This window comes from Miscanthus floridulus, chromosome 5 (assembly GCF_019320115.1).
Source record: "Miscanthus floridulus cultivar M001 chromosome 5, ASM1932011v1, whole genome shotgun sequence".
Lineage (NCBI taxonomy): Eukaryota > Viridiplantae > Streptophyta > Magnoliopsida > Poales > Poaceae > Miscanthus > Miscanthus floridulus.
Window position 1 is genome coordinate 118,937,969 of NC_089584.1, and position 25,092 is coordinate 118,963,060.

The window sequence follows — 25,092 nt, forward strand, 5'->3', positions numbered from 1 at the left end:
GTGGCGCAGCGTCGGCGAGGGCCGACCCAAAGGAGCCGGCCACCCAAGGAGGGGCTACCGAGGCAGCCCCAACACATGCAGGGGAGGGAGCGCCTCCGCCCTGTGATGGCAAGGCCCGTGGGTCAGATGGGGCCAAGGTTCCCTTGGCTACCGAGGCCACCGGGATCGAGGTCCCCAGGGTTTCATAGGCCGGGGCCGAGGCAGCGGAGCCCGGGGCGCCCAGGACCATCGAGGCCGTTGCGGCGGGCGTTGGAGCCCCCGCGACCACCGAGGCCATGATGGTGGAGGCCGGAGCCCCCAGGACCATCGAGGCCACGATGGCGGGGAGGCCATCGGCCCAGGAAGTGGAGACGAAGGCGGCGGAGGCCTCTATGGCACCCTTGGTTCAAGGCCCGCCGTCGTTGCGGGAGAGCGCCCGAAAGGTGGAGGTCCTTCCGATCTCCTCCGATGATGTTTCTCAGGCGCAGGAGATGGCCGACACCGAGGTGGTCGGTGTGGTGGAACAGCCGGTTCTGACCCCAGGCGAGGGAAGCTTGGCCCTCGCACGGGTATGACCCAAGCCCCATAGATAGGATCACCCACGTGTCCTATGGCAGAGCCGAGACGACCCTGAGGCGGAGCCTCTGTTTGCCCTTGAGGACGCAGCCGAGGGTGGGCGCTGGGACACGTTCGAGCAGTACCGCCAGCTGGCGGAGCGGTCACTACGGACGGCGCTGTCCGTGGTGGTCGACGATCTGCCCGGAGTCGCCTAGGTTCATGCTTTCTTTTCTCATGCGGTGGTCTTTTTCCGAGTTTTCTTTGTAGGGATTGACCCCTGCTCTGTTTCCCCTAGGAGCTCGAGACCCAGTCCCTTGGGAAGTCGGTCTTTCTCTGACGGGAGAGGGACGTCTGGGACCAGCTTCGGCAGCAAAAGGGCCTTCTTACCGGTGCCAACGAGCTCCTGTCGGCGCGGAGCGCAGAGGTGGAGGACCTCCGCCTTCATTGTGCCAATGCAAAGGTCGAGGCGGTCACGGCCCAGGAGCAGGTCACCCGTCTGGCGGCGTGGGTCAAGGAGTTGGAGGAGGAGCTGACCCGTGTGGCCGGTGAGCGGGACGCCTTTAGGTCCTGGGCTGGAGAGCCCACGACCTCGGGCAAGGTCCTTGCTGGGTAGCTAGGGGCGGAGCAGAGTGCGCACTAGCTGACGAAAAGCACCTTGGATGAGGCCCTTATGGTGGCCGAGGCCTCGCAAACCGAGGCTATGGTTTGGAGGGGAAAGACCAAGGGTGAGTCCTATTCCCCTTATTTTATTCGCTTTTTCTTATGTGTCGCTCCCTAACTCCTTGGTGTAATGCAAAGCTGGGGAGTGAAGCTTCCAGGGCGGCCGAGGCTTCTCGGGTCGAGACCCAGCGCCTAAAGGAGGAGGCCAACGTTTCCCAGGCCGAAGCCCTGCGCTGGAAGGAGAAAGCCGAGGCCCCTCGGGTGGAGGCCCGACGCTGGGAGCAGAAGGCCAAGGGTGAGTCCCATAGGCTTCCGTCCCTATTTGGCTTGTTTTCCCTCACGCTCAACCCCATTTTTGTTTCATGTGGTGCAGAGTCGGAGGCGGAGGTCACCCGGGCAGCCGAGGCTTCCGTCGCGGTGCAGACGGTGCTCGAGACCGAGATAAGGGAGCACGACGCGCTGAAGGGTGCCGCCCGTACTGCCTGCAAGGCCCTGGAGGTCGAGGGGGTTCAGTCAGGCAGCTCCCTTGGGAGCCGTCTGATTGCACTGAGCGGTCAAGTGCGTGAGCGGCTCCGAGGAGCGCTGCATACGGGCGTCAAGCGCGCACTGGCTGTCATCGCCTCGCACTACGTCGGTGTTGACCTCCAAGCCATCAGCGATGGCTACATCTTGCCTGATGATGACGAGGAGGCCAACGAGGCGGTGACAAAGCTGTTAGAGGTGGCGGAAGGCCCCGGCACGGCGCTGGCAACGTTGTTTGAAGAGGAGGTGGTCCCTCCCCCGCCGTCTGCCAATGCTGGAGGTCCTGAGCCTTGACCTGGGCCCAAGCGGCCATGTAAATAGAATAGGAATTAACTTTGTATCGTAACACTTGTGGCCGTCGAGGCCTTTCTTTTAAAGTACTCGTGTTTCTTAATCGTTTGTCTTGTATTTCCGAGCCTCTGCCCTCTTGTTGTCTCTGATCAGATTTCTTCATAAAAAACTTCCTTGGAGCCTAAGCCGTCCCCTGGGCGAAAGGTGGTGAGGGAGCACCGTAGCCCAGAGGCTTAGGCTGTCTCGCGACTCTACCGGCCTTCCGGCCCTGAGACGGGCTTTCGGTCCTTGGGTTTTTCGCAACCGATTTGTCAGAGCGTGCTAGAGGGTTTGGCGTAGGAATTTTTTTTTGAAAAATGACTAAAAAATGGTGCGTGGGACTTAGGGGGGAATCCCCCATCTAGCCCCCGAGGGAGGCTCGGTTTTGTGGAGGCAGAGCCTAGTCTCGCTTACAGTGTTATCGTATTGCCGAGACCCACGATGGGCTCAGGGGGGGGTTTCTCAAGAAATTAGAACAACTAAAGAACGCTTCTCAATTGTATTCCGAGAAACAATATATACAATGCTTGGAAATTTAAGGGTAAAAGCGACGTAGCTATTCTATGTTCCAAGCGTTGGTGAAGATTTCGCCCTTCTCGTTGGCTAGCTTGTAGGTCCCAGGCTTCAGCACTTGGGCGACGATGTACGGCCCTTCCCATGGTGGGGTCAGCTTGTGGCGGCCCTTGTTGGTCTGTGTCAGCCTCAACACCAGGTCGCCTACCTTCAAGTCTCGGCTTCGAATGCGCCGGGCTTGAAAGCGCCGTAGGGCTTGCTGGTATTTGGCCGAGTGCAGCAGCGCGACGTCTTGGGCTTCCTCCAGTTGGTCAAGGGCGTCCTCGCGGGTGGTGCGGTTGCTTTGCTCGTTGTAGGCCTGTAGCCTCGGGGATCCATATTCCAAGTCAGTGGGGAGGATGGCCTCAGCTCCATAGACCAGGAAGAAAGGCGTGAACCCCGTGCCATCGCCGGATTCCGCTTTGCCGGAGCCGACGCCTCAGGAGGTGGCGGAGCAGAGCTCGGTGATGGGGCGTTGTAGCACGCCGCTGGCGTCTTTCCCTTGCCCGGGCTCAGGCCAGACAGGTCCCCAACCAGGGACCTTGTGCCAACAGCTGGGCATGGGGTACCGGCGGAGCGCGGCGTGTCGTCCTGGGTTCGCGTGGTGTCGGCGTGACCCCACTCGCGTCGCGCCTAGCGAGCACGACGAGAGCGGCCGCCCAGGCGCCGCCTACGCCTGGGCTGTGGGTGCATGACGTCGTCATCGGCAGGCGAGGCTCGGGGTGTGAGGAGTACCATGTCGTACTCGTGCCCTAGAGACATGAACTCTAGGCTCCCAAACCAGACCATCATGCCGAGATGCAGTGGTCGTACGGGGTCTGCCATCCGAAACTTGTTGGGATGACGAAGCTGACACGTAGAGGCCCCCTACCTGGCGCGCCAACTGTTGGTGTTTCGGACCAGGGGGTCCTCAACCAACTAGTAAATTTGTACTGCGTGTTCTCGATCCCGGATGGTGATGCAAAGAGACACAAGGCTTATACTGGTTCAGGCAATCGATGCCCTACGTCCAGTCTGAGAGATCGATCTTGTATTTCTTGCACCGAAGTGCTTGTAGTAGGGGGTTACAAGCTGGTGAGAGAGGGAGCTAATCCCAAGTCTCGGCGTGGAGCGGTGCGGGCTGCTTAAGACGTTGCTCTCAGGCAGCGGGGGAGTGTGCGTGTTACAGGGTGTTGCTTGTGTGCGTGTGTGTTCGTCCCCTAGAAATGGCCTAGGTCCTTTCCATTTATAGTTGAAGGGGGGACAAGGGTAGTACGTGTGCTAACTACACGGCGTCGTGCGAACGGAGGCGGCGTGTCCAAGCCCTGTAGCCTGTTCCTGTGGCGGCGTGGCCGTCGGAGTGGTCCGTCCTTGAAGTACTGGGGCGACGTGCTGGTCACATCCGATCCTGTGCGTCATGGGAGCTCTAGTGCTACCTCGAAGCGGGCGTCGTGGTCGGCGTGCGGGTCACTGTAGGTTGACTGCGCGCGAAGGCGAGGCTCGGTTGGTGCCTAGGCCGAACCGTGGTGGGGGGTCTCGGCAGACGTGAATCTCGAGATAGCCGAGGCCCCGATGTAGAGTGCCGAGGCTCGGAGGGAGTGGTTGATCTTGTACGCTGATTCTGAGACGATGATGACCCTGACTAGACTTCCCATGCCGCGTTGTCTTCGGGGCGGGGGTTACGGGGCACAGTGTAGTGCAGGCGCTGATCGTGGGCACAGCGCCAGAACATAGTGGCCGGTAATCCCTGCCGCGCCTTGTCCTAGCCGGTATGGCGTTGATGCGATTCTTGTCCCGTCGGCCACTCCGTGGTGTCGAGCCGTCGTCCAGCTGAGATTGCAGGAGTGGTTGACGCATTAATGGAACGTGACGCGCTGTCGGGAAGACTGGTCGAGGCGGGAGCGACGAGTTATTGCCAAGCCAGCCTCGAGCGATACGGAGCATCGCTGTCTCGTTCAAGGTTGTACGCACGGGGCCTCGGGCGAAACGGAGATTGGGCTCCTTGTCGAGGCCTCCCACGACAGGCCTCGCGCGAGGCGGAGATTCGTCAGGGCGTCGAGACCTCCCGTGCGAGGCCTAAGGCGAGGCGGAGAGCCGGTGGGCTCGGACGGGGCCGATGGTTAACCCACGACTCACCTTCTGGCTTTGTTGTTGATGGGGTTTAAGTGACTCTTTTGGTGCATGCTCGGGGTACCCCGTTTTATGGTACCCGACAATAACAATTTCAATAAGGCCTGGTTTAGTTCCAAAAATTTTCACCCCAAACTATCACATCGAATCTTTCGGCACATGCATGGAGTATTAAATATAGACGAAAAAACTAATTGCACAGTTTGGTTGGAAATCGCGAGACGAATGCTTTAAGACTAATTAGTCCATGATCAGCCATAAGTGCTACAGTAACTAACATGCGCTAATGATGGATTACTTATGTTTAATAAATTCGTCTCACAGTTTTCAGGCGAGCTATGTAATTGGTTTTTTTATTAGTATCCGAAAATCCCTTCCGACATCTCCAAAACATTCGATGTGACATCCAAAAATTTTCATTTTACGAAATAAACACCCCCTAACTCTCGGTGCTTCGCTCTCATCCAGCAGTCAGTGCACACTGATGGCTACTGTAGTGCTCAAACCTTTTCCTGAACGGCGGACTTGGGTCTTGGGCCAAGAGAAAATGTTGTTGAAATGTAGGTTCATACAGAAACAGTCGTCTACTAATGAGATCCAAATCAAACCTTGCTGTACAGTTGTACTCCTTTTGTACCGTCAGTCATACTGTTTAGAACATTAACGTTGTTATTCGTAGCCCGACCCACAATCTGCGTAGCCAGTAACATTCACCCTGTTCGTTTATGGTAAAATTTAGCTTATGCTGATACTGAAATATTGTGAGAGGAAAACACCGTTTCATAATTGAAAAGTAGCTCAAGCAAACATTGTGATTGATTAGATGCTAGAGATCACTCCCTCCATTCCAAAATAAATAACGTTTTTTATTTTTGCACTTCTCGTTTGACCGTTTGTCTTATTCATTTTTTATGTAAATAATAAAATAAATATGCTGGTATTAAAATATATCTAATGATAGAATAAGTCATAACAAAATAAATAATATTTATATAAAATTTTAAAATAAAGACGAACCGTCAAACAAGAAATCTTAAAGTTAAAAAAAACGTTACTTGTTTTTAGTACGGAGTGAGCATGGACAGAGCAGTAGGTGCGCGGTGGGCATTTCATGCTGGCGGTCCGTCCAACAGTGCTTCCGTGCTAGCACTCGTAGTACCACACTGAGCAAGCAGAGCTGTGACCCGTGAGCCTGCGTTATCTCCTCCGTCTCATGCAGTGCCAGTGGTAGAGCTTGTTTTCTCTGGCTCCAAACAAAAACCAACTGCGGCGTGGGCGTCGTCGCCTCGGGTGCGTCCGTCCAGTCCATCGGAATCGGATCCATATCCATTGATGCGGTGCGGGCAAGGGCAAGAGAACGTGGGCGCGTCATCGCCAATAAATGGAGATCTCCGCCGCGGGTACGGCCGGGCCGGCGTCGGAGCTAGCGCGCGGAGAGCAGAGGCCAGAGGCAGAGAGCATGGCATGGCCCGGTCCGGCGGTCCCGCTGCCGCTGCCACGCTCTGGCCGTCGGGTCCGGCTGCCTCTTTTTGCCGTGCGGCCGCCCGTCAGGCTCGGCGCAGAGGTAGCCTATCGCGGCGGGATGAGTGAGAATCAATGAGTGAGTGAATGAATGAGGGGGACACGTAGTCAACATCTGAGGCTGCCGCGGATACGGTACAGTGCAGTGCTCCGGAATCCGGTCGCGGCCCGTCCGTCGTCGGTCTCACGCTTCACGATGACACGCTACGGTCCATTCCGCTCGCCGGGCGGTCTGGTCTGCCTCGTCGGGTCGGCTGCGCCTGCGCGGGCGCAACAGTCCGCCCGCCCCCAGGCGGCCTGGCTGGCCTCCCGGGCATCGGCTTCCGCGATGCGCCGGTGCCGCGAGACGGGGCCGCCGGGCGCCAGGCCCAGGCTATCCATCCATCGATTCGGAGGGAGGTACAGTACCTGTGTGAGAACGGTCGTCGGATCTCCTCTTCGTGTGCTGCTGTGGTTTGGCATGAATGGACTGACCTGTAGACGTGTGCATCGACGGCACGGTTTGGTCATGCTCACCGACTGCGCCTACCTACCTCGCGCTCGCCAATGATTTGGTCATGCTCACCGCTGTCCGCCGGCCCGGTACTGTACAAGTGCGATCGAACACGAGCGAGCGAGCGAGTTATGATAGTGTAGTGTGGCAAGTACGGGCGGGAGCGCCGGGGACCCCAGAGACTTGGAGCCATGCGAGAAGGGCCCAAGAGGGCAGGCCGCATAAATTCGAGCGCAACGGAAACGCACGACATTATCATTCCTAGACTAGATACGGGCACTCCTAGAACTCAAACCGTATAGGTAAAGTACAATGATCAACTTTGGAATAATAGCAGTACTACGTCGCGACTGTTTTTGTGTTTTAAACACCGAGGATAAAGAAGCAATGGGGCTTCTCCCTCCGTCGATCCGTTTTAAATTACATAGATCACTTTGTTTTATGCTAAAAACCCAAATTTGATATTAACATCTACAGGTTTAAATAAATAATAATACGTAGTACATTATTAGCTCTAGCTGATTTCATGTTGTAGATGCTAGTGTAAGTTAGAATAGAATTAGAAAAAAAAAATGAATTATGACAAAGCCCCTGTTGCGCGTGCACGTCCACGGGCTCCGGCCCTCCGCAGCTTCCAGGGGCCGCCGCGCGTGCGTGATACACGCCGCGCGCCTGTCTAGTCTCTACAGCCTGTCCGTTAGCCCAGAGTACGTAGTACTATTCGACAAGATACCACACGACAGAGAAGATACAATGATCCAAGCAATTCAGTAGACTCCTCGGCACAAATATGCCAGCAGCCCAGCACCAAGCACAGCAGAGTTATTTCACCGTAACAAGATGATCCAATGATGGATGTGCATACATAGCATTACTTAACAAGCTATGATCCAATGATGGCTGTGCATACATAGGAGTTCGATATAGCATAGCGTATAGTAATACTACTACTGCTAAACAGGGAATCCCCCATATCCAGGTGTGCACCCCGTCTTGTTAACCGGTTCACGCCATGATCCCCTACGACTACGATAGATACATCAACTCAGAATAAAGAAGGCACTCTGGATTCCTGTTCTTTCAGCCGGTGTTCTGCATTCCGGCAGCGATGCCCTTCATGGTCAGGATGAGGGTGTCCTCCAGTCCCGGGGCGTACTCGCTCGTGGTGTTCAGCTTCACGAGCTCCGAAGCTGGCTTGCCCATGTCCATGATGTCCTTCGACAGGTGAGGCCCCGGGTTCACCTGGAAGCCAGGGTCCCTGATGCGCTTCAGAGTGTAAGCTTGGCAAACGTTCAGCGCGGTGATGTAAGAGTCGCGGATGCGCAGCCTCTGCTTCAGGTAAGGGTCGCCCTCCAGAAGGTCTTTGTGCCCAGCAACCTGAAATTCACCAGGTCACAATGCACTGGGTGAGACAAGAAAAGGATGCAGTGAATGAACATCCTATACTCCTATTGCCAGAACCATTTTCTCCTTGTTTATCTACCAGTTTGAGCTTTATCTAAACATTCTCTGAAGTAGTTGGGCATGATGTGGCTGAATTAATCTAATTATCTACTCATCCACACGCACAATGTTCAAGCCTGGTAGAGGCATCACATAGTCTACATGCAACTCTAGCAGTCCGTAACAGATGCAAGAAGATCTTAGACAATCACCTGTAGAAGAAGTTGCTTTGTTTCTTCATAGTTGGCTCTAAGACGCTTGCCAAATGACCACAAATCCTCTGAAACTAGAAGCTTGTCATACAGAGCCGCTATACCAGGGTCACCTTTGGCAAACACCATCTCAACCAAGTCTATTGTAACCCTGAAAAATGGCCACAGATTGTACATCTCTTGAAGGGTTTGAAGATTCCGTATGTCCTTACCCAAGACATGCTTGAATGCTGCGCCAAAACCAAGCCACACTGGTAGGTGGAACCGAGTCTGCGTCCAAGCAAAGATCCAAGGGATCGCACGCAGTGATTCAATGCCTGCACTTGGCTTTCTTTTCGATGGTCTGCTTCCGATATTCATCCTACCATATTCCATCTCTGGTGTTGCCTATTTGAAAGAAAGACACAAATGCCAGGATTAGTTACACAGAAAAATTGACCTATTACCAAAAAATAATAAATTTATAGGGTACATACAAGGAGTAATGACATGACACGACAGTAAAAAAAAACGATAACGAAACAGTACATCAACCTTCAGGACTAGCTAGATGAAATCCCAACTAACAAAAACAAGAGTGAAATGCCAAGGACTAAATAAAAGCTAGAATTCAAATCTCATAGTGGGCATATATAAAACAATATAAAGACAAGTGAAGGTGTGTAAAAAAGGAAGGCACAAGCAAAGAAAACTGAAGACTTACAAGGCGGAAATATTCAACAAAGCGTGGTTCTTCAAATACAATTGATCGGTATTCCTTTGTGGCAACAATAGCCATTTCATCCATTAAAGCACGCCATTCTGGTTTTGGCGAAATTGGAGGATGCATACCATGTTCAAGAGTAGCAGCTGTGAAACGTTGCAGGGTTCTAAAGCACAAATGCTCCTCTCCAAAAGATTGCTCAATGACTTCACCTTGAACAGTTACCCTAAGTGATCCATGAATAGTTTCTGGAGGTTGTGACAGTATAGCAAGATGGGTAGGGCCGCCACCTCTTCCCACAGTCCCACCTCGTCCGTGAAACATAGTTAACTTAACCCCATACAACTTAGCAACATTAATGAGCTCCTCTTGAGCCTTGTACAGTTGCCAAGCAGCAGAGAAACGACCAGCATCCTTGCCAGAATCTGAATACCCGATCATCACTTCCTGCTTGCCACTGATCCTGTTTCTGTACCATTCAACAGAGAACAGCCGAGCTAAAGCTGCTGGTGCTGCCTCAAGATCTGCCAGTTTTTCGAACAATGGCACAACCCTCAGTGGTTTTTTCACATGACATTCACGCTGCAAGAGCTCGACAGCAAGAACATCTGAGGGAGCTGTCGCCATAGATATTACATATGCACCAAAGCTGTCTGAAGGAAGTTCAGCTAATACGTGTAAAGTATCTAGAACATCAGCAATCTCATCCGACTTGGGAAGGTCAGGACCAAATAACGGCCTCTTTCCATTAAGTTCCGATAGTAGCCATTCTTGGCGTTTCTCCTCTGGCCATTTACGGTATGATCCAATGCTGAGGTATTCAGTTATAGCATCCATAACATCAGTATGCCGGTCAGATTCTTGCCTGATATCAAGTCTAACAAGGGATAGTCCAAATGTAGACACTTGCCGTAAGAAGTCAAGAAGGCTTCCATCTGCAACAGAGCGATCACCACAGGCACAGAGAGATCTGTAACAGAGCTCAAGCGGCTCCAAGAACTGCAAGAGAAAAAAGATTCAATCGAGACATGAATCCATAAAACATAATATATCCCGAAACAGTTACAAAGATCCTTTATCTTGGGGATGTTTCAACCTGTTACAGCACACCATAGAATGATAGAATCCAATCTTAATATAGCACTAAAAGTGTATGGTACAGATGAAATTTTTTTATCCTAGCCAGGAACATCAAATGAACACTACTGTTTTCACTTTACATACCTGTTCAACATCGGTGAAGGTTGCTTCCTCTTGAATTTCAGAAAACCCACTAGCTAATAAATGGCGTGCTCGTTCACGTGTGTTGTAGAGTTTATCTCTGACATCACTCAGAATCACACGGTAAGGTTCACTGGGAGGAACTTGTTTCCAGAACTCTGCATCCAGGAAGAGCATGTCAGCATGCATCAATATCATGTCAGCAGCTGCCAAAAATGTCATACTAAATATCACAGTCTGCATGAAAATGGCAAGAATTTGTCTTTAAACAAAATCCATAGTGATATGGTTCTCTCCAATATATTAAACATAGTAGACCGACAGAAACAGACATCCACGCGTCTCAGAAACAAATCCAGAGAACGAAACATGATCCAAATGCAGCCTATCTATGCAAGAAAGCACATATATCCATGCAACTCCTGATGACATAGCTGTTTCTTGATATTATATTGCTTCATGATCATATTTATTAAGCTAACTACATTAGTTTTATTGCATGTTTCAAATCCTTAATGTTTCTGATTCTTTTTTTTTGTGAGGTAACCGTTTCTGATTCTTACAGCCCAAGCCTTTTGGAATATGGATTTGCCTGCCTATTTCCCCCCCAATTGCTGACTTGGGTTAGAACCACTTAGACTAGAATCCTGATCTGCATGTCTCAGATTAGTCTTCAGCAGCATAGATTCATGCAGTTTATTGTAAACCGTGAATGAACTATCAAACTGGAACCACACTTTTATGGTTATGATGAGGATCCATATTAATCATAAGCAATATGATACTCCCTCCTTCCGGAAAAGAGTGCAATTCTAGCATTATACCAAGTCAAACCATCTCAAGTTTGACTAATTTTGTGCCAAAAAAAATATCAATATTCATGATACCAAATAAGTATCATTAGATTTGTCATGAAATATATTTTCATAGTATACTTACTTGGTGTCATAATTATTGATACTCTTTTCTATAAACTTTGTCAAACTTTAGATTGTTTGACTAAGAGTAGAACTAGGATTGCATTCTTTTCTGGATGGAGGTAGTATATAAAACGTATAGCTATTTCATCCATTGGAAGAACAGGTTGGCGACTAGTTTGGTCAAATATTTTGCAGCAAATGATAGGCAAGGATGTGTAAGATATATATGTTAACAAAAATATCATAATATAATCTGCACCTATATAGTGTTTTGTTGTATCTTTCTTGGAGGAACGGTATAACTCATCGACCTTTACACGTAACTCATCGCTGCAGCGCCACATAGATAACTGCATGCGATAAAATTAAATCTTGTGAGACTCATATCACTACAATATTAAAAAAAAAGTGCCCTTATTTTTACCTCAAACATCAGGTCTTCTATCTGGGCATTATACAAATTAGCAGCCATCATTCTAGCCAACAAGCATACATCCCTTGTAACCTCTGGCGTCACTCTTGGATTCCCTGTCATGGATATCAGTTCAGAGTTATATTTGCACTTCTTTCTTGTGAACTACAGTTGCATGATTCGGCATATCATCAAATATACTATCCGAAAAAAAGGGAGAGAGAATGCCATGTACCATCACGATCACCACCCATCCAAGAAGAAAACTGAATGATAGGGGCATTATATGGCAACCGCTCATTTATGCCAATGTTCTTAAGAGCAGTGTCAACCCTGCGTAAGAACTTGGGTACACCCTTCCATATAGTCTCATGAAAATAACTCATTCCAGCACGCATTTCATCTTGCGGAGTAGGAGGCGCCCGCCTGATTTCATCAGTTCTAAAGGCAGCTTGAATCTGTAGATAAGAAATGAAACAGTATATTATATATATATATATATTTGGTGAAGGTGACAAAGATTTCCTGATTACATAGATAGTATTATATAACACTAATATACCAAAATATCTAAGCAAATTACCTCTCTTTGAAGTGCTTCATCAAGTTCCTGTTTCTCATCTGGAGTGATGTCCTTTGCATAAAGTTGAGTTAAACAGTTTCTTATCCTGCACATTGAAAGGTGAAGAATCTAAGGCATCGAAAAGGCACATATAACATATGATTCAACATGCCTCGAGAAATATATTTTTTTCTATTGCTGTTGTTTCTTAAAAGGCAGACTACCGCAAAACCATGCAAAGAAGACTTGCACATTAAAAAAGAAAAAAAAGTGGTCAAATAAACATCAGGTTTTCTATGAAAGCGGTATGTCAGTGTGAACAAACTGCATTGCTTTGGTGCATAGTGCATAAAGAACAAACAGAACCAACATTTCTAATATTCAATTCCATCGATTAAATCTCATCCTGAGATCTAACAGTTCAGAAAGCTTCAAGACAAACCTGCCATGCTTTTGGAGCAGTGATCTCCGGACTGACTGAGTTGGATGTGCAGTCAGGACGAGGTCAACAGTTTGATTCTTGAGAGCATCAAATACCTCCAGAGGGGACTTCTTAAGCTGATGCATAAGCCTCTTTAATGTCTCCTCGATGTCTGATTCAGTTGTTGCTGAGTTCTCGTCAACAAAGTCACCCTTCTTCAGTTTTATTCTCCTGCGGTATGCAATTTGTACCTCCTCAGCCAAGTTTGCCAGGATAAGCATGTGTGAGAATGACTTGGTTATGACAATGGAGTCTCCAGGATCCAAGCTGGTCAGCACGTTCCCAATCTCATCCAGCATTTTGGGGTCAAGCTTATTCTCATACTCAGCAGCTAACTCGTAACATTCTTGCACCTGTTCACGAAAAGGGAAACTTTATAGCATTTGCAAAAAATATAAATTTCCATCGAATGTAGAGTGAGTTGGTGAACAAACTGGAATTGCTGTGTAACGAATGAGCACAGAAATCAAGCCACACATCAGAATGTTAATCAAAGATTGGCTAACAGATATCCCAAAAAAAGTGGGCAAGGAGAAGGGACTTACTTGAGTGGAAAAAGGATAATGTAAAATAGCTTATGTGATAGGACGATGGCTCGATGCATTGAAAAAGGCAGCCTTTTATCATTTTACCATACTAATTATGAATAGAAAAGGCAATAACTCTAATCTGCAAACTAGCTCGTATCAGCAACAACAATAGTTCCAAGGGCATAATAACCCAAGAGTATCAAAAGGCCATAATTATAGTGCAAGTTATCCACACATCATGATAACCCCACCAGTTTTGAACATCATGGTGGTGTACCAATTTCAAAGGCTAGAAAACACAAAGTGGGAACTAGTACAGTATTGATCAGCAACTGCAGAACAAATGGGTGGAGCCCCAATGCTACTACGATTTGTTAAATGCAGCACTAATTTCCATCGCCAGAGTGCAATACCAAAACAGATGGGAAGAACATCACCATAGAAACACACAACGGACAAGGCCCAGATGCTCTGTCTGATTTCTCCTGCTATCGCGACCCATGCATGCATGACAGTATAAACAGATTTTCAAGCATGATCGAGCTATATACCACCTAAATCAATTGCCAGCACCGAAAAGAAAGGAACAAATAGCACCACGGGCAGGAATCAATTGGAGCATTTACATACCGTCTCCCTGATGTCCTCGCCGTGCAGGTCCTGTAGGATGTCGAGGAACCGGTCGAGGAGCAGGGCGTCGTACTCGACAAGCTTGTCGTCGTCGGAGAGCTTCTGCGGGGCCAGCAGCCGCAGCTGCGCGTCGATGGACGTCGCCTTGTCCACCGCATTGCGCGCCATCTCCTTCTCTATCCCCCAAGCACTCCCCTTCCCTTCTCGCCCCCTGCAACAGAATCCACACAGATCAAAACCCAGAATTCCAACCAAAAGAGAAGAGAAACCCCCCACAAATCCCTCCAATCCCACGGATTTAGACATGTTCTTGAAGCGAGAAGACGATCCACCCAGCCCTAAACACGCGGATTCCAATAAAGCACGGAGTTTTCTCCAATGCAAAAAACAAAAAGCACGATCAAAACCCACAGCAATCAACCGCTGTGGGAGCTAGGGACTTTGCCACTCCAAGATGGACAAATGCCTAAACAAGATCTAGGAAATAGACTGCAAACCTACTGGATCGAAGGGAGAGGAGAGGAGAGGAAAGCACCTCACCTTTTTTTTTTCTGGGGTGAGGCCAGGAGGCAGGGACGACGGGGCGAAAGGGGAGGGAGATCAATCAACACGACAAAAAAACGTTCCTTGATGCTATACCGGGTTTCCTGGGACGGAGCGGAGAGGGACACCGGACACACTCTCTCTCTCTGCTGCGGTTTCCTATTTATAGGACGGGACGGGACTGTCGCTTGTGCTAGATGGATTCGTCGTATATACCTTCCAACTCGGACTGTGCTGGTGAAAGCCCATCAAAGTGGAGCGTTACTCCCCTCGGCCCTCGCCCACAGATTTCATGGTGGAGGCCCGTCCAACGCCACTAGTTGGCCAACGTTCACGCAAACAGAATTAAACGAATGATTTTAGACATCCCGTAATTTTCCATTTTTGACAAAAAGAAATTCCATAACTTTTTTTTTGAAAGTTTTTTATTTTTAGAAAAAAAGGAAAGTTACAAAGTTAGACGCATAACTTTTACGTATAATTTATCCATCTAACTTATACACCGGCCTATCTAACTTATACACATGACTTTAACGTGACAAAGTTACGCGTATAACTTATACATATAACTTATTACGTGACAAAATTATACATATAACTTTTATGTAAAATATTTTGTGAAACTTATTATCAACATAATTTTTTGGGAGGTAAAAAATTATACACAAAACTTTTATGTATAACTTAGATATATAAGTTTTATGGTATACGTTATATGTCATAAGTTAATACACATAAATTATAGTAGAATTATTTACCTCAAGTGTACGTACCAATGATCCATAGCAACAAATTTGTAGTAATAAGTTTTATGGTTATTAGAAAGCATCTTCTATATATGCTCAGCATAACCGAGTGCGTATCATGCGACAAGATATCATGGGCAATTCCCACGATTGTAAGACATGCTTATATGCAAGCAGAAGCCATCCGAGATAGTAACAACGCTTTGCCCGGCGCGGATATCCAAGGGTAGAACCGTTGCGTGTTGATTATTGTTGATTCGGATTCTTTTGACAACTGCTCACCACGAGAATTGATAGGTTCCTCCACTTTGGGTATTCAAAAAAAAAAAAGGAAAGAAAAAGAAAGGAGCAACATCTGTGATTCAAGTTCCCATTTCAGATAATCAGGACGACGGATCGCCATGTGAACCTTATCGGCTTTTCCACCTCCTTCGGAAGGTGCATGGATGATTATAAGTTGCACTTAGAAAATACGCAAAGAATGGCAAACATACCAGATTCTCTTTTCTTGGCAAGATTTTCAATCAACTAACGCAAGATTTTCTTTTTCTTGGCAAGGCCGTCGCCAACACGGTGTCCAATCCCTAGCTGATCTGGAGGTGCGAGCATAAAAGAAAAATAAAAAGCATGGATTAGTCATTTACAAATATATGAAAGAGCTACTCCCTCTATATCACAAAAAGATATGTAAGACAAATTTTCTTAAATTTAACTAAGTTTGTAAAAAATATTAGCAATATTTGTATCTTCAAATAAACCTATTATAAAAATATATTGACAGCATAAGGGACTATAGCCTAATGGTTACAAGAGCTTAAGTGATAGGTGACGACCCCGCCACCGATGCCTGTGATAACTTCGTCAATCTCAATAATTTACCGACTCAGTCTTTGAAGATACTCGTAGGGTTGAGTGTAAAAGCAATGAACAATACCCCACGCTAGTGTCATTCTTTTTAGCTCTATGCTGTATGTCGAACAGAAGCTGTAACATCAGCTTGCGACTTTATACAGTGACATTAGCTGGGCAATTGGAGACCCTAACCACGATGATAAATATGCCGTGGAGCCTAATGGCCGACAAGAAAAGATAAGGAAACAAGAACTAGCCCTGCTTCATCTTATATTCTGTGAATCCTCGAATATTTGATCTGAGGCCGGCACCACCAAGTGATAAGAAAGAATAAAACTTTCAGGTCCCCTTTTACAAAGAGTGCAGAAATGATGACAAGGGGAGTGAATTAGGCAGCGTCAGTGGAGAATGAATAAAGAACCTAAAACCCATTCATTCTCGCCATTCTACCATTCTATACAATGGTTTGGGCAAGGACTCCGTATCACGGTATATTCATGCCATGCTGCTATACATGAGCTAGAGCTACAGAATGAGCCGAAGGCTTAAATACACAACATATCATGCATTTCACAAGCACACTAACTCTCAGCTTTGCACCAATTGCCTCTCATGGAACATTTCCCCAAGTTGTTCATAAAGGTATTTTTGCTCCTCATAGGTCAGGTTTCTTATAATCTGAATGAAAAGAAGGTAGACATTGGTTAGAATGACAAAAGATAAATTGCTTAAAAAGGGGAGAATCACTCAAGATAAAGAAAATTAAGTCATAATGATCCTCACCTGATCCAAGATTATCTCAACAGAGAAGTTCTGAGGTGCAATGAATGATTGGTGGTATATGTATGCAAACACTGCCATAACCATCTGGGGAAAAAGCAAGCAGAAATTTATGATAAGCTAGTGTACATACTGGTATTAAAGTATGGGTTTTCTTCAGCTTGGCAGGATTTTTTTCCCAACAAGTATTTAACAAACATCAAACACATTTATACTCAATAAAAGGTAACATGTATGCATAAAAGGAGAAATACAAAAACGATCCACAGAAATGAGGTTGCTACTCCTGCCATCATTAGGCTTAGATATTTGGTTAAACTGATTGTTCTGCTCATGGTTTAGATTAGCCACAGCACAAAGGCCTCCTCTTACATTATTTCAATAGAATGAGAATGTTAAAAGCTTGCAAAACCATAGGTCAGTAGCATTACCCTAAAGCTAAAATGTTTCTTGAGATACTTACTTGACAATCCATTCTATCAGTAATTCCACCATGCCCAGGTATGCTATCACCAAAATCCTACATTTTTTGTAAAAAAAAAGATATATCATTTTGAGTAAAATAATTTTATTGATGCAAACAATGAAGTGGTGTATACCTTTATTTTGAAAGCCCTCTTGAAGCCACTCGCAAAAAATCCTCCAAATGGTGCTATTATTGATGCAAATAAACCTAGGGCTAAAGCATGCCACTGCACAGGCATAATGGCTAGTTCTTTCCATGGGAACTGTTAAGAGACGCATGTAATCAAACAGAGTACAAAATCAAACATCTAGAAACTCTAGAAAGATAACACAAAACCAATGATGATGCAGTAGAGTAAATATCAGTAATTGTAATATATATAAGTAACACTGGTAAATAAAAAAAAAGAGAGGATGTTAGCTGGTAAAATGAATCGAGCAAACCTCAATCTGCCTTTTCAGTTGAGAACAAAGGGCGTACCCAGTGCAGAGAGCTCCCTCTCTATGCGGGGTCTGGGGAAGAGTGTCAGTGGCAAGCCTTACCCTCGCCTGTGCAATGCGAGGAGACCGCGACTCTACCGCTTGCACCAGGCCCGCCCTTCTTTTCAGTTGAGAACATCAGAGTAAAATCAACCAACTAGGAGGAACTAGGTGGCATTGCATATATGAAGAAATAAGCACCCAAGTTCGAGTTTGAAGGAATCGAACCCGGTTGGTGAGTATGTACACCTACACCTCCCACCAACTGAGTTAGATTTAGTTCTTTATTAGAATTAGAATTTAGAAAGAAGCTAGGGGCCTGATTATGATTATTTGACCATGGTGCAGGCATATCAAAGTAACTTCTCCATTGATCTATCATCAAGAACTAGCCTTGATCTTATCATTGATTTCAGAGAATAACCAATTAAAAAAAAAGGCAAAGCATTGTCTACTACTGTTCTTAAAATCTGTGCTACTCAGAACACGTGTGTGCCACCCATCACATACAACTCACTGTCTTATTACGTTGTTTATAATAAGATGTGTAATGCGTTGCATTGCAAGATGGCTATCTTTTATCCAATTGCAAGTTATTTAAACTGTGTTCTACACAGCAACATTAATAGAAGAGGGGTTATATCAATGACACTCTGACAGAGTAAAATATCTACAAAAACCTTCCTGGTCGCTTGGGTCCAAAAGCTTTAATTTCTAACCCTCTCTGTCAACCTCTCCCTTCCCTCGAAAAAATTAACAGAAGAGATCTATGGTCAATCATGGCTATTTTCTGACTCCATAAATATGATATGTCATCACATATAGTGGCCATATATCATGGAGACGATATACGTTATATTTGTCAAAGTATCTATCTGAATATTCTGAGTGAACACAAATGTACTAGTATATTCTACAATATGCTATATCAGAAAAGGATTGCAGAGTTAACACAGTACTTCCATCCCCTTTTTTTCAAGTTCCATATACAATAAGAACCAGCCTTTTCCACAGCAATGCGCAGAAAAATAATCTGGAAGGAAAACTTTGTTTCTTTTGGAATGACTTGTTGATTAGGGATTACAATCAACAACCATGCAAAATGTCTAAGTGCAATACGAGCTAGTATAAGGTTGAAAAGACCATACTGCAATTATTTTGAGGAACCTTTATGATTGGGAACATTGCAAAGATGCCAGAGTACAAGAAATAAAATTAAAATGAATAAATTGAGCAAAAAAAAAAAAAAAATCCTCACCCAATGTGGCACCCACTCTCCCAATGAGTAATGCTCTGGCTTAAACATTGGACCAGGATCACAATAAAGCCACCCAGTGGACAGATCCTGAAATTATTTGCAAAAAAATTTAGCAACATAACAGCAACTTAGCCATACAACAATCATATTCTGAAGAAAATCTACAACCTTTCTTGGGCATGTCAACCATTGGGAACGGCCCATTACATTTGCTAACTGCCACAGAAAAAAGGAAAGTAAGCAACACATCATCTTGAACTAAAAACAAATAGCAATTCTTTTACAGACAGAAATTAATAATGGATTATTATTAAAAATCAACCCCTTAAGGGTTGTATTCAGGTGTATTCCCAGGAGAACATAAACCATGAGTAGTCAAATAAATCTTCACCTTGCAACATGTTTTAACTTGTAAGGTTGATAATGAATTGGTTTTGTCCCACAAGTCATCTTTGGATCAAAGGCAGGTCTAGATTAATTGCAATGTCACCAGGTTCATTATCAGACTGCAATAGTTCGAGTGTCTCTGACTTTCAGTGTTTCTACCTTTACCGGTTTGGTAAATATGGAGGCATGAATGCAACATTGAGTCACAGAAAATGCGCTGAGGGTTTCCTGTTTTTTCTCTACGTAATGGACAAAAAACATCAAAGGCTTCAATACATATCAAAAGCTTCTGTGAGTTCCGCAAGGGAAAAGCATTTAGTGCACGAGAAATATATGAGTACATAATTGAAGTGCAAGTGATCAATGAGAAGGGAGATCAGAGTTTTGCTGGTGACTGATAACTAACAAAACAAAAGGTGGGTGCTTAGTAACCTGTAATTCAGTAACTGACCACACGTGCATACATACAGAAAAAAACATAAGTGGGCAATACCATAACACACCAGTAGGACCAGGGAAACATTTAGTGTTAGAAGATAGAAGTAAAGCCTCTAATTTAGACATGTTCCCAAGTAGGCCTATACTCCAAGATAACGTGCCATTACACGTGCATAAAAACAAAGGCGTAAGGCTATAAACAAATGTCATCATTTCAAAAAAATTAAACTTTGCTATAAATTATCCTGATGAGAAATCGGGAATTTAACAAAGTCTCACCAGAAACGCAGAGATGATAGTTGTCACTGATGCACCAATAAAACCTTCCCAAGTTTTCTTTGGGGACAACTTGATTAATGGTGTTCTCCCAAGAAAGAACCCAAATAAATAAGCAAAAATATCGTTGATCACAATAAGTGAAGCAGGCAAAAGAAACCTGAGTAAACATAAGATTGTAAATGCACGGAGTTCATTAATTGTAGCATAATACAAATTACTTGTGTAAGTTAAACAATCAGGACAAGTATCTTCCACAATATATATTTACAGATATGCATCACTGACAGGGGCAGGGCAACCATAAGATATTCTGCAACATCTAAAGTGTTACTAAGTCGTCCGACGAATCGCCGTTAGTCGCAATTAGTCAAGCTTATTGGTCCATGGACCAGAAAAATACACAATTAGGCACTCCAAGGCAACTAGTGCAATTAGAAATCTGATCGTCGAATTAATCAGAGATTAATCATGATTAGTCATCTTATTAGCTCAGGGACAACGAGCCAGGAGAGAAAATTGTGAGCTCGCCAGCTGGTCTTGGGGTTAGACACTGGGATATTTTATTTTGGCCCACAAGTAAATGACCATGCTTGATGCTTGCTTTGTTTACCAATTTATGATAGTATATCCCTGTGCAGTTTGCCGTTGTGCACTGGTGCTATAGTCTAGTAGCAGTACTTAACTACTTAACACTTATAAGGTTGGCAAATAGGCTGCTCAACTAGCCGACTAGCCACCGACTAACCGGACCTGATCGACTAATCGGGATTAGTCAGCTGATTGGTAATACCCATATGGCTAAGAAATTAGAAAATGCTGGATGTAATTACAAGCCTTTGCTATCACACAAGCTCATACAAGCCAATACAGCCAACCGAGAGCGTGGTACCAATGTTGCTGAAGTAACAAATGCAGACTGTAAATGCTGTAAACAGGCACAAATTGTCGGACAATGGAAGTGCAAAACTTTCCTCTTAAGTTGAGAGGCTCAAGGTTACTATACTTTTTACAGCTGTAGAAAAATAAGGCAGAATTAAGTCCAAAAATTCTAATGAATCTGTAAGTTTAGAGCAGATGAAAGACAATTGCACAGATTCCTTTTCCGGAAGACAAGAAATTTTAAGATGATGGTGGAAATACCAAATAAATACATGTAAACTGAACAAAATAGCTAAGCACTCCATATATCCCAAAAAGTTGAAACTCTAAACAGGTTATTCATAAAGAAACGAATCACTCACCAGAATATCCCTTCAAATATGTTTGCTACAGTGAAAGCAGACTGTGCAAAAACCGTTAAAAGTATCATGTGCGTCCAGGCATACTGTTTGAACTGATACTTGTATGTCTTTTTCTTGAGAGTCAAAATAAACCATACAAACCCTGAATCAAAGGAGCCATAAATACTAACTTTTTGCTAGATAGGAACCAGAAATTCATGATAAGCAGGTTATCTTTTATTAAAGCATGACTGTCAACTAGACTGTCAACACATGCAATCAAGTTAAATTCATGGTAACCAGAAATACATGATACTTCCAAGATAACGAGTATGTATGCAAGTATGTAACAGTAATCACTTACGCAGGCATGTATGATCACTTAGTCACTTAGGCAGGCATGTATGATCACTTAGTGGGGAAAAAACAGGCAGACATTTGCAGACTCAAATGCCCAGTATCCATCCAGAATAAGTAAAATGAGGTGGTATGTCCAATAATCAAATCTAACGAACATAAAATTTTCATCCGCTAATGTTCATATGAAGAATAACACAAAAGCCCCAACCATGAATTCTCCCATTAAAATAAAGTGGACAACTACTGACCGAACAATAACTAGCACAATTTGCGGAAAAACATTGAATCAATTATGGGATTCCTTGAACGAAAATCTAGCATAGTAGACTATAATATGTTAAATATTATTGATAGGAAAGGATAGGATATAGTCTGTTTTGTCCCCATCCACTCCAATTTTTAGGCTGTTTTGGTAATGTCCTAAGTTAAACTTCTCTAACTTTAACAAAGTTTTTAGAAAAATATATTAACATCAGCAATACCAAATACTTGAAATATCAAGAACATTTCATGATGAATTTTACGAAACTAATTTCACTTTGTAGATGTTGGTATATTTTTCTATAAACTTGGTCAAAGTTAGAGATAATTGACTTACGACAAAACAAAAGCGGCCTACATTTTGGAAGGGGGAGTATAAGACCTTTTAACGCAAGATCAAACTAGAAAAACAGAATCACTTTGAATATTCCAAATTGAATATGAAGTTTTTGTAACATATTTACTAGCGGAAATTATTGCATGTTCCATGGGATACTGAGCCTACCTGCAATATAAAGAAAATAGCAGATAAACATCTGATACTTTATTAGGCCACTGACGACCTTATAAAGCAAGTGATCTGAAGTCACTGTATTCACAAGCTGCCGACTAAGAAAGCGCCCATAAGTGTACAGCATTGCCGTGAAAAAGAAGTGCCTACAATAGGAAATAACACTCATGCATAAACGACACAAGGAAAAAATACTGTTGAAAAGCATGGCAGCTGTGAGACTGACAAATTTCTGTTTAAACTTAGTAGAATCAAAATGACCCATAGCTTACCAATTCAGCAGCCTGAACCCTGGCAGTTGTTTCTCTTCACTGGATTTTCTGAGTAGGTTGAAAAGCTCTCTTGCCATGTATATTTGAATCACAACCACCATAGCCCAGATATATAGATGACCCATATAAATAATAAAGGCAAAGCCTCCAATCATCCATACTGTAGAATATGTACGGATAAGCATTGATTTATACTTGTTCTGATCATTGAGAAGCAACGGTTGTCCATTAGCTCTATTCCCATCTGTGGTAGCCTGAAGAAAATGATCATGATTAATTAATTACGAAAAAGAGCACCTGAAACAGGCTGCTGCTCTAGCTTGAACCATGCTTCAGTGTATTAGCTGAAATCTAGAGAAAGAACAGAGCGCAATAAAGAGCAAAAGGAAGAAAAAACTACTAACCTCAGTTGCATGTTTGCGACGTCGTACACGGCCTACATGAGAAGCAGAAACATCGCTAGAGCTAGTGTCCCCTTGCATCACTGGTACTCCAAAGTTACTAAAAAGAAAAAAAGAAAAGGCAAACAGTCAATCAGACCAGATTTGATTATAAGATGAATACGAATAGCGTAGAAATCAACACATACGGATAAATCAATGGGCATTAGAATCAATTAAAATTCCTTGGAACAGAACGCTTGATCGATGCTCTGCTAAAATCCAACGGTACACTGACTGAACACCGGGCAATCAAAATTCATTGTAACAATAAATCCGAAGAGGTCTGAAACACAGAGCGTGTGGACAGCCGGTTCAGCTGAAACTGAACCCCAGGCAGTTTCGGGAAAAAGGACACAAACCAGTACCCAAAAGGCAAACTAATTTAGATGAATTGGAGCACCAATCCCAGGAAGGAATGTTTGGATTTCGGGGACAGCAAAGGAACTAACAAAACAAGCAATCATCCATCCAACTCCAATCAATCTAGGGTTCCTCACCCCACCAGCAAGGTGGGGTGTTTTAATTTTTAAACGGAGGAGACGCGCAAAGGCGGGCTAAGCGCGGCCCCGCCGGCGCCGGGCCAGGTTACGGGAAGAGGAATGGAGGAAGGGGATTGGTGAGGACTGAGGACTGAGGAGGGACTTTGCCGTTTAGGGCTGCCGAGGCGGGTGAGTACTTTTTCCTCGGTACAGTACAGTCTCCCGCCGCAACCCACAAAAATACGTATTGCTTCCTTCCTGTGGGTGTGGCACACTGGCACGGGAAGTGCTTCGTCAAGTCTACGGGCCTTTGCCTGTTCCCGCACCGGCGCAACAGACAAGCACGTCGCTCTCGCGATTATTAATGGCTGCGCGCAACCGCTCATCTAGAGCCATCCCAAATCGTCTCAATTAACAACCGAGGCACCCTCCAGCTAACATAATTCGACGGGTGGACAGCTGACAATTGCGTCCGTGATGACATATTCCCCCAAAGCAACGAGTCGCCGCCGGCGCAACAACACCGCCGTGAACTAACCACCTTTGGCGCCAACAATCCAGAGCAAGCACGCCATAAGCTGAAGTGCTAAACCGACGCAGGAATCCTGCTGGCGCAACGGCGAAAAGTAGCGTCGCTGGGAGACGGAGATACCTCGAGGTCACCGGAGCCGGAGCAGGGGAGTACGCAGCAGCACCGCCGCCTCGCCGGCGACGGGGGCGGCGCGCGTGGAGCGGGATTCTCTGGAGAGAGCGCTGCGTGCAGGCGTGCTTCGGGAAGGGCGGACAGGGGAAGAGAAGCCTGCGAGAGAGTCGTGGCGCTCGATCTCCCCAGCTGCTGCTTGTATGTCGCCGCGGGAACTTTCTTTAACCCCTCTTTGGCACATGGTTCTCCACCGCGGCTTTTAAGGCTATCTCCGACGACGGCACTTAAAATATAAGACGATAAAATGTTCAATATATATATTTGGTATCTTCTTTAACAACAAGATCTTAAAAAGAATTATTTATATAAATAGATTTCTAGGAGAGAGGATGCCTATATTTGGGTTATGCCTCTCAAAGGTAACCCAAAATAGATCTCCCATATAGGTACTCTGTTGGAGGCTAATTTTGGATCTCTTGCTACTTATTTTAGGTTTGGGTGCCCATACAAGTTCTTGTTGGAGACAGTCTAAGCTATCCCAATCATGAATTTCTATTATATTCGTTAATTAAGATGTCAGTTAAACAAAAAGTTGACACGACACTCCAAGTAAAAAGAGAGAAAATATTTTTAAAATAAAAATCATGCTTATAAAATAACCAAGACATGAAGAGGTGTGATAGATAGATGACAGAGAGAAGACATGTGATTACGCAAAAAAGAGTAGAAACTATCCATTAAGAATATATTCCCGCCGTCTTAAATTATAAGTCATTTCAACTTTCTTGAGAGACAAAACATCTTAAGTTTCACAAAAATTTATATAAAATATTTATG

The 25,092-nt window shown here is 45.1% G+C and overlaps 2 protein-coding genes and 1 pseudogene across 4 annotated transcripts; 1 reads left to right on the forward strand and 2 right to left on the reverse strand.

The window, feature by feature from the left end:
* The first annotated feature begins 317 nt into the window (after positions 1 to 317).
* On the forward strand, positions 318 to 2,013 carry LOC136455225 (uncharacterized). The gene is made up of 5 exons (XM_066455347.1): positions 318 to 509; positions 899 to 1,135; positions 1,336 to 1,492; positions 1,571 to 1,759; positions 1,847 to 2,013. Exons 1-5 carry the CDS (start codon positions 318 to 320, stop codon positions 2,011 to 2,013), a joined length of 942 nt encoding a protein of 313 aa, XP_066311444.1.
* Positions 2,014 to 7,478: 5,465 nt separating this feature from the next.
* LOC136450586 (phosphoenolpyruvate carboxylase, housekeeping isozyme-like) lies at positions 7,479 to 16,083 on the reverse strand. 3 transcript variants are annotated; one of them, XM_066451090.1, is made up of 12 exons: positions 15,936 to 16,083; positions 15,622 to 15,720; positions 13,839 to 14,049; positions 12,640 to 13,031; positions 12,219 to 12,303; positions 11,871 to 12,093; positions 11,648 to 11,751; positions 11,483 to 11,573; positions 10,307 to 10,509; positions 9,083 to 10,081; positions 8,380 to 8,766; positions 7,479 to 8,101 (listed from the first exon to the last, which is right to left on the reverse strand). In XM_066451090.1, exons 3-12 carry the CDS (start codon positions 14,004 to 14,006, stop codon positions 7,805 to 7,807), a joined length of 2,949 nt encoding a protein of 982 aa, XP_066307187.1. In that variant the 5' UTR covers positions 14,007 to 14,049; positions 15,622 to 15,720; positions 15,936 to 16,083; the 3' UTR covers positions 7,479 to 7,804. The 3 variants fall into 3 exon arrangements, with proteins under 3 accessions (XP_066307187.1, XP_066307186.1, XP_066307188.1); XM_066451089.1 differs by lacking the exons at positions 15,622 to 15,720; positions 15,936 to 16,083 and adding an exon at positions 14,379 to 15,021; XM_066451091.1 differs by lacking the exons at positions 15,622 to 15,720; positions 15,936 to 16,083 and adding an exon at positions 14,379 to 15,015 and having other exon boundaries at positions 10,307 to 10,461.
* Positions 16,084 to 16,223: 140 nt separating this feature from the next.
* Positions 16,224 to 24,508, reverse strand: LOC136450587 (phosphatidate cytidylyltransferase 1-like; annotated as a pseudogene).
* Positions 24,509 to 25,092: the final 584 nt, after the last annotated feature.

Bases quoted from the DNA above. Each gene is read 5' to 3' on its own strand.
- LOC136450586 (XM_066451090.1), bottom strand. From the start codon at position 14,006: ATGGCGCGCAATGCGGTGGACAAGGCGACGTCCATCGACGCGCAGCTG. The intron at 12,094-12,218 runs GTAATTTGCTTA...TCTTATCTACAG, and splicing joins ATGAAGCACTTCAAAGAGAG to ATTCAAGCTGCCTTTAGAAC. The intron at 11,752-11,870 runs GTACATGGCATT...TATCCATGACAG, and splicing joins GATGGGTGGTGATCGTGATG to GGAATCCAAGAGTGACGCCA.
- LOC136455225 (XM_066455347.1), top strand. From the start codon at position 318: ATGGCGGGGAGGCCATCGGCCCAGGAAGTGGAGACGAAGGCGGCGGAG. The intron at 1,136-1,335 runs GTCCTTGCTGGG...TGTAATGCAAAG, and splicing joins AGCCCACGACCTCGGGCAAG to CTGGGGAGTGAAGCTTCCAG. The intron at 1,760-1,846 runs GTGAGCGGCTCC...TTGACCTCCAAG, and splicing joins TGCACTGAGCGGTCAAGTGC to CCATCAGCGATGGCTACATC.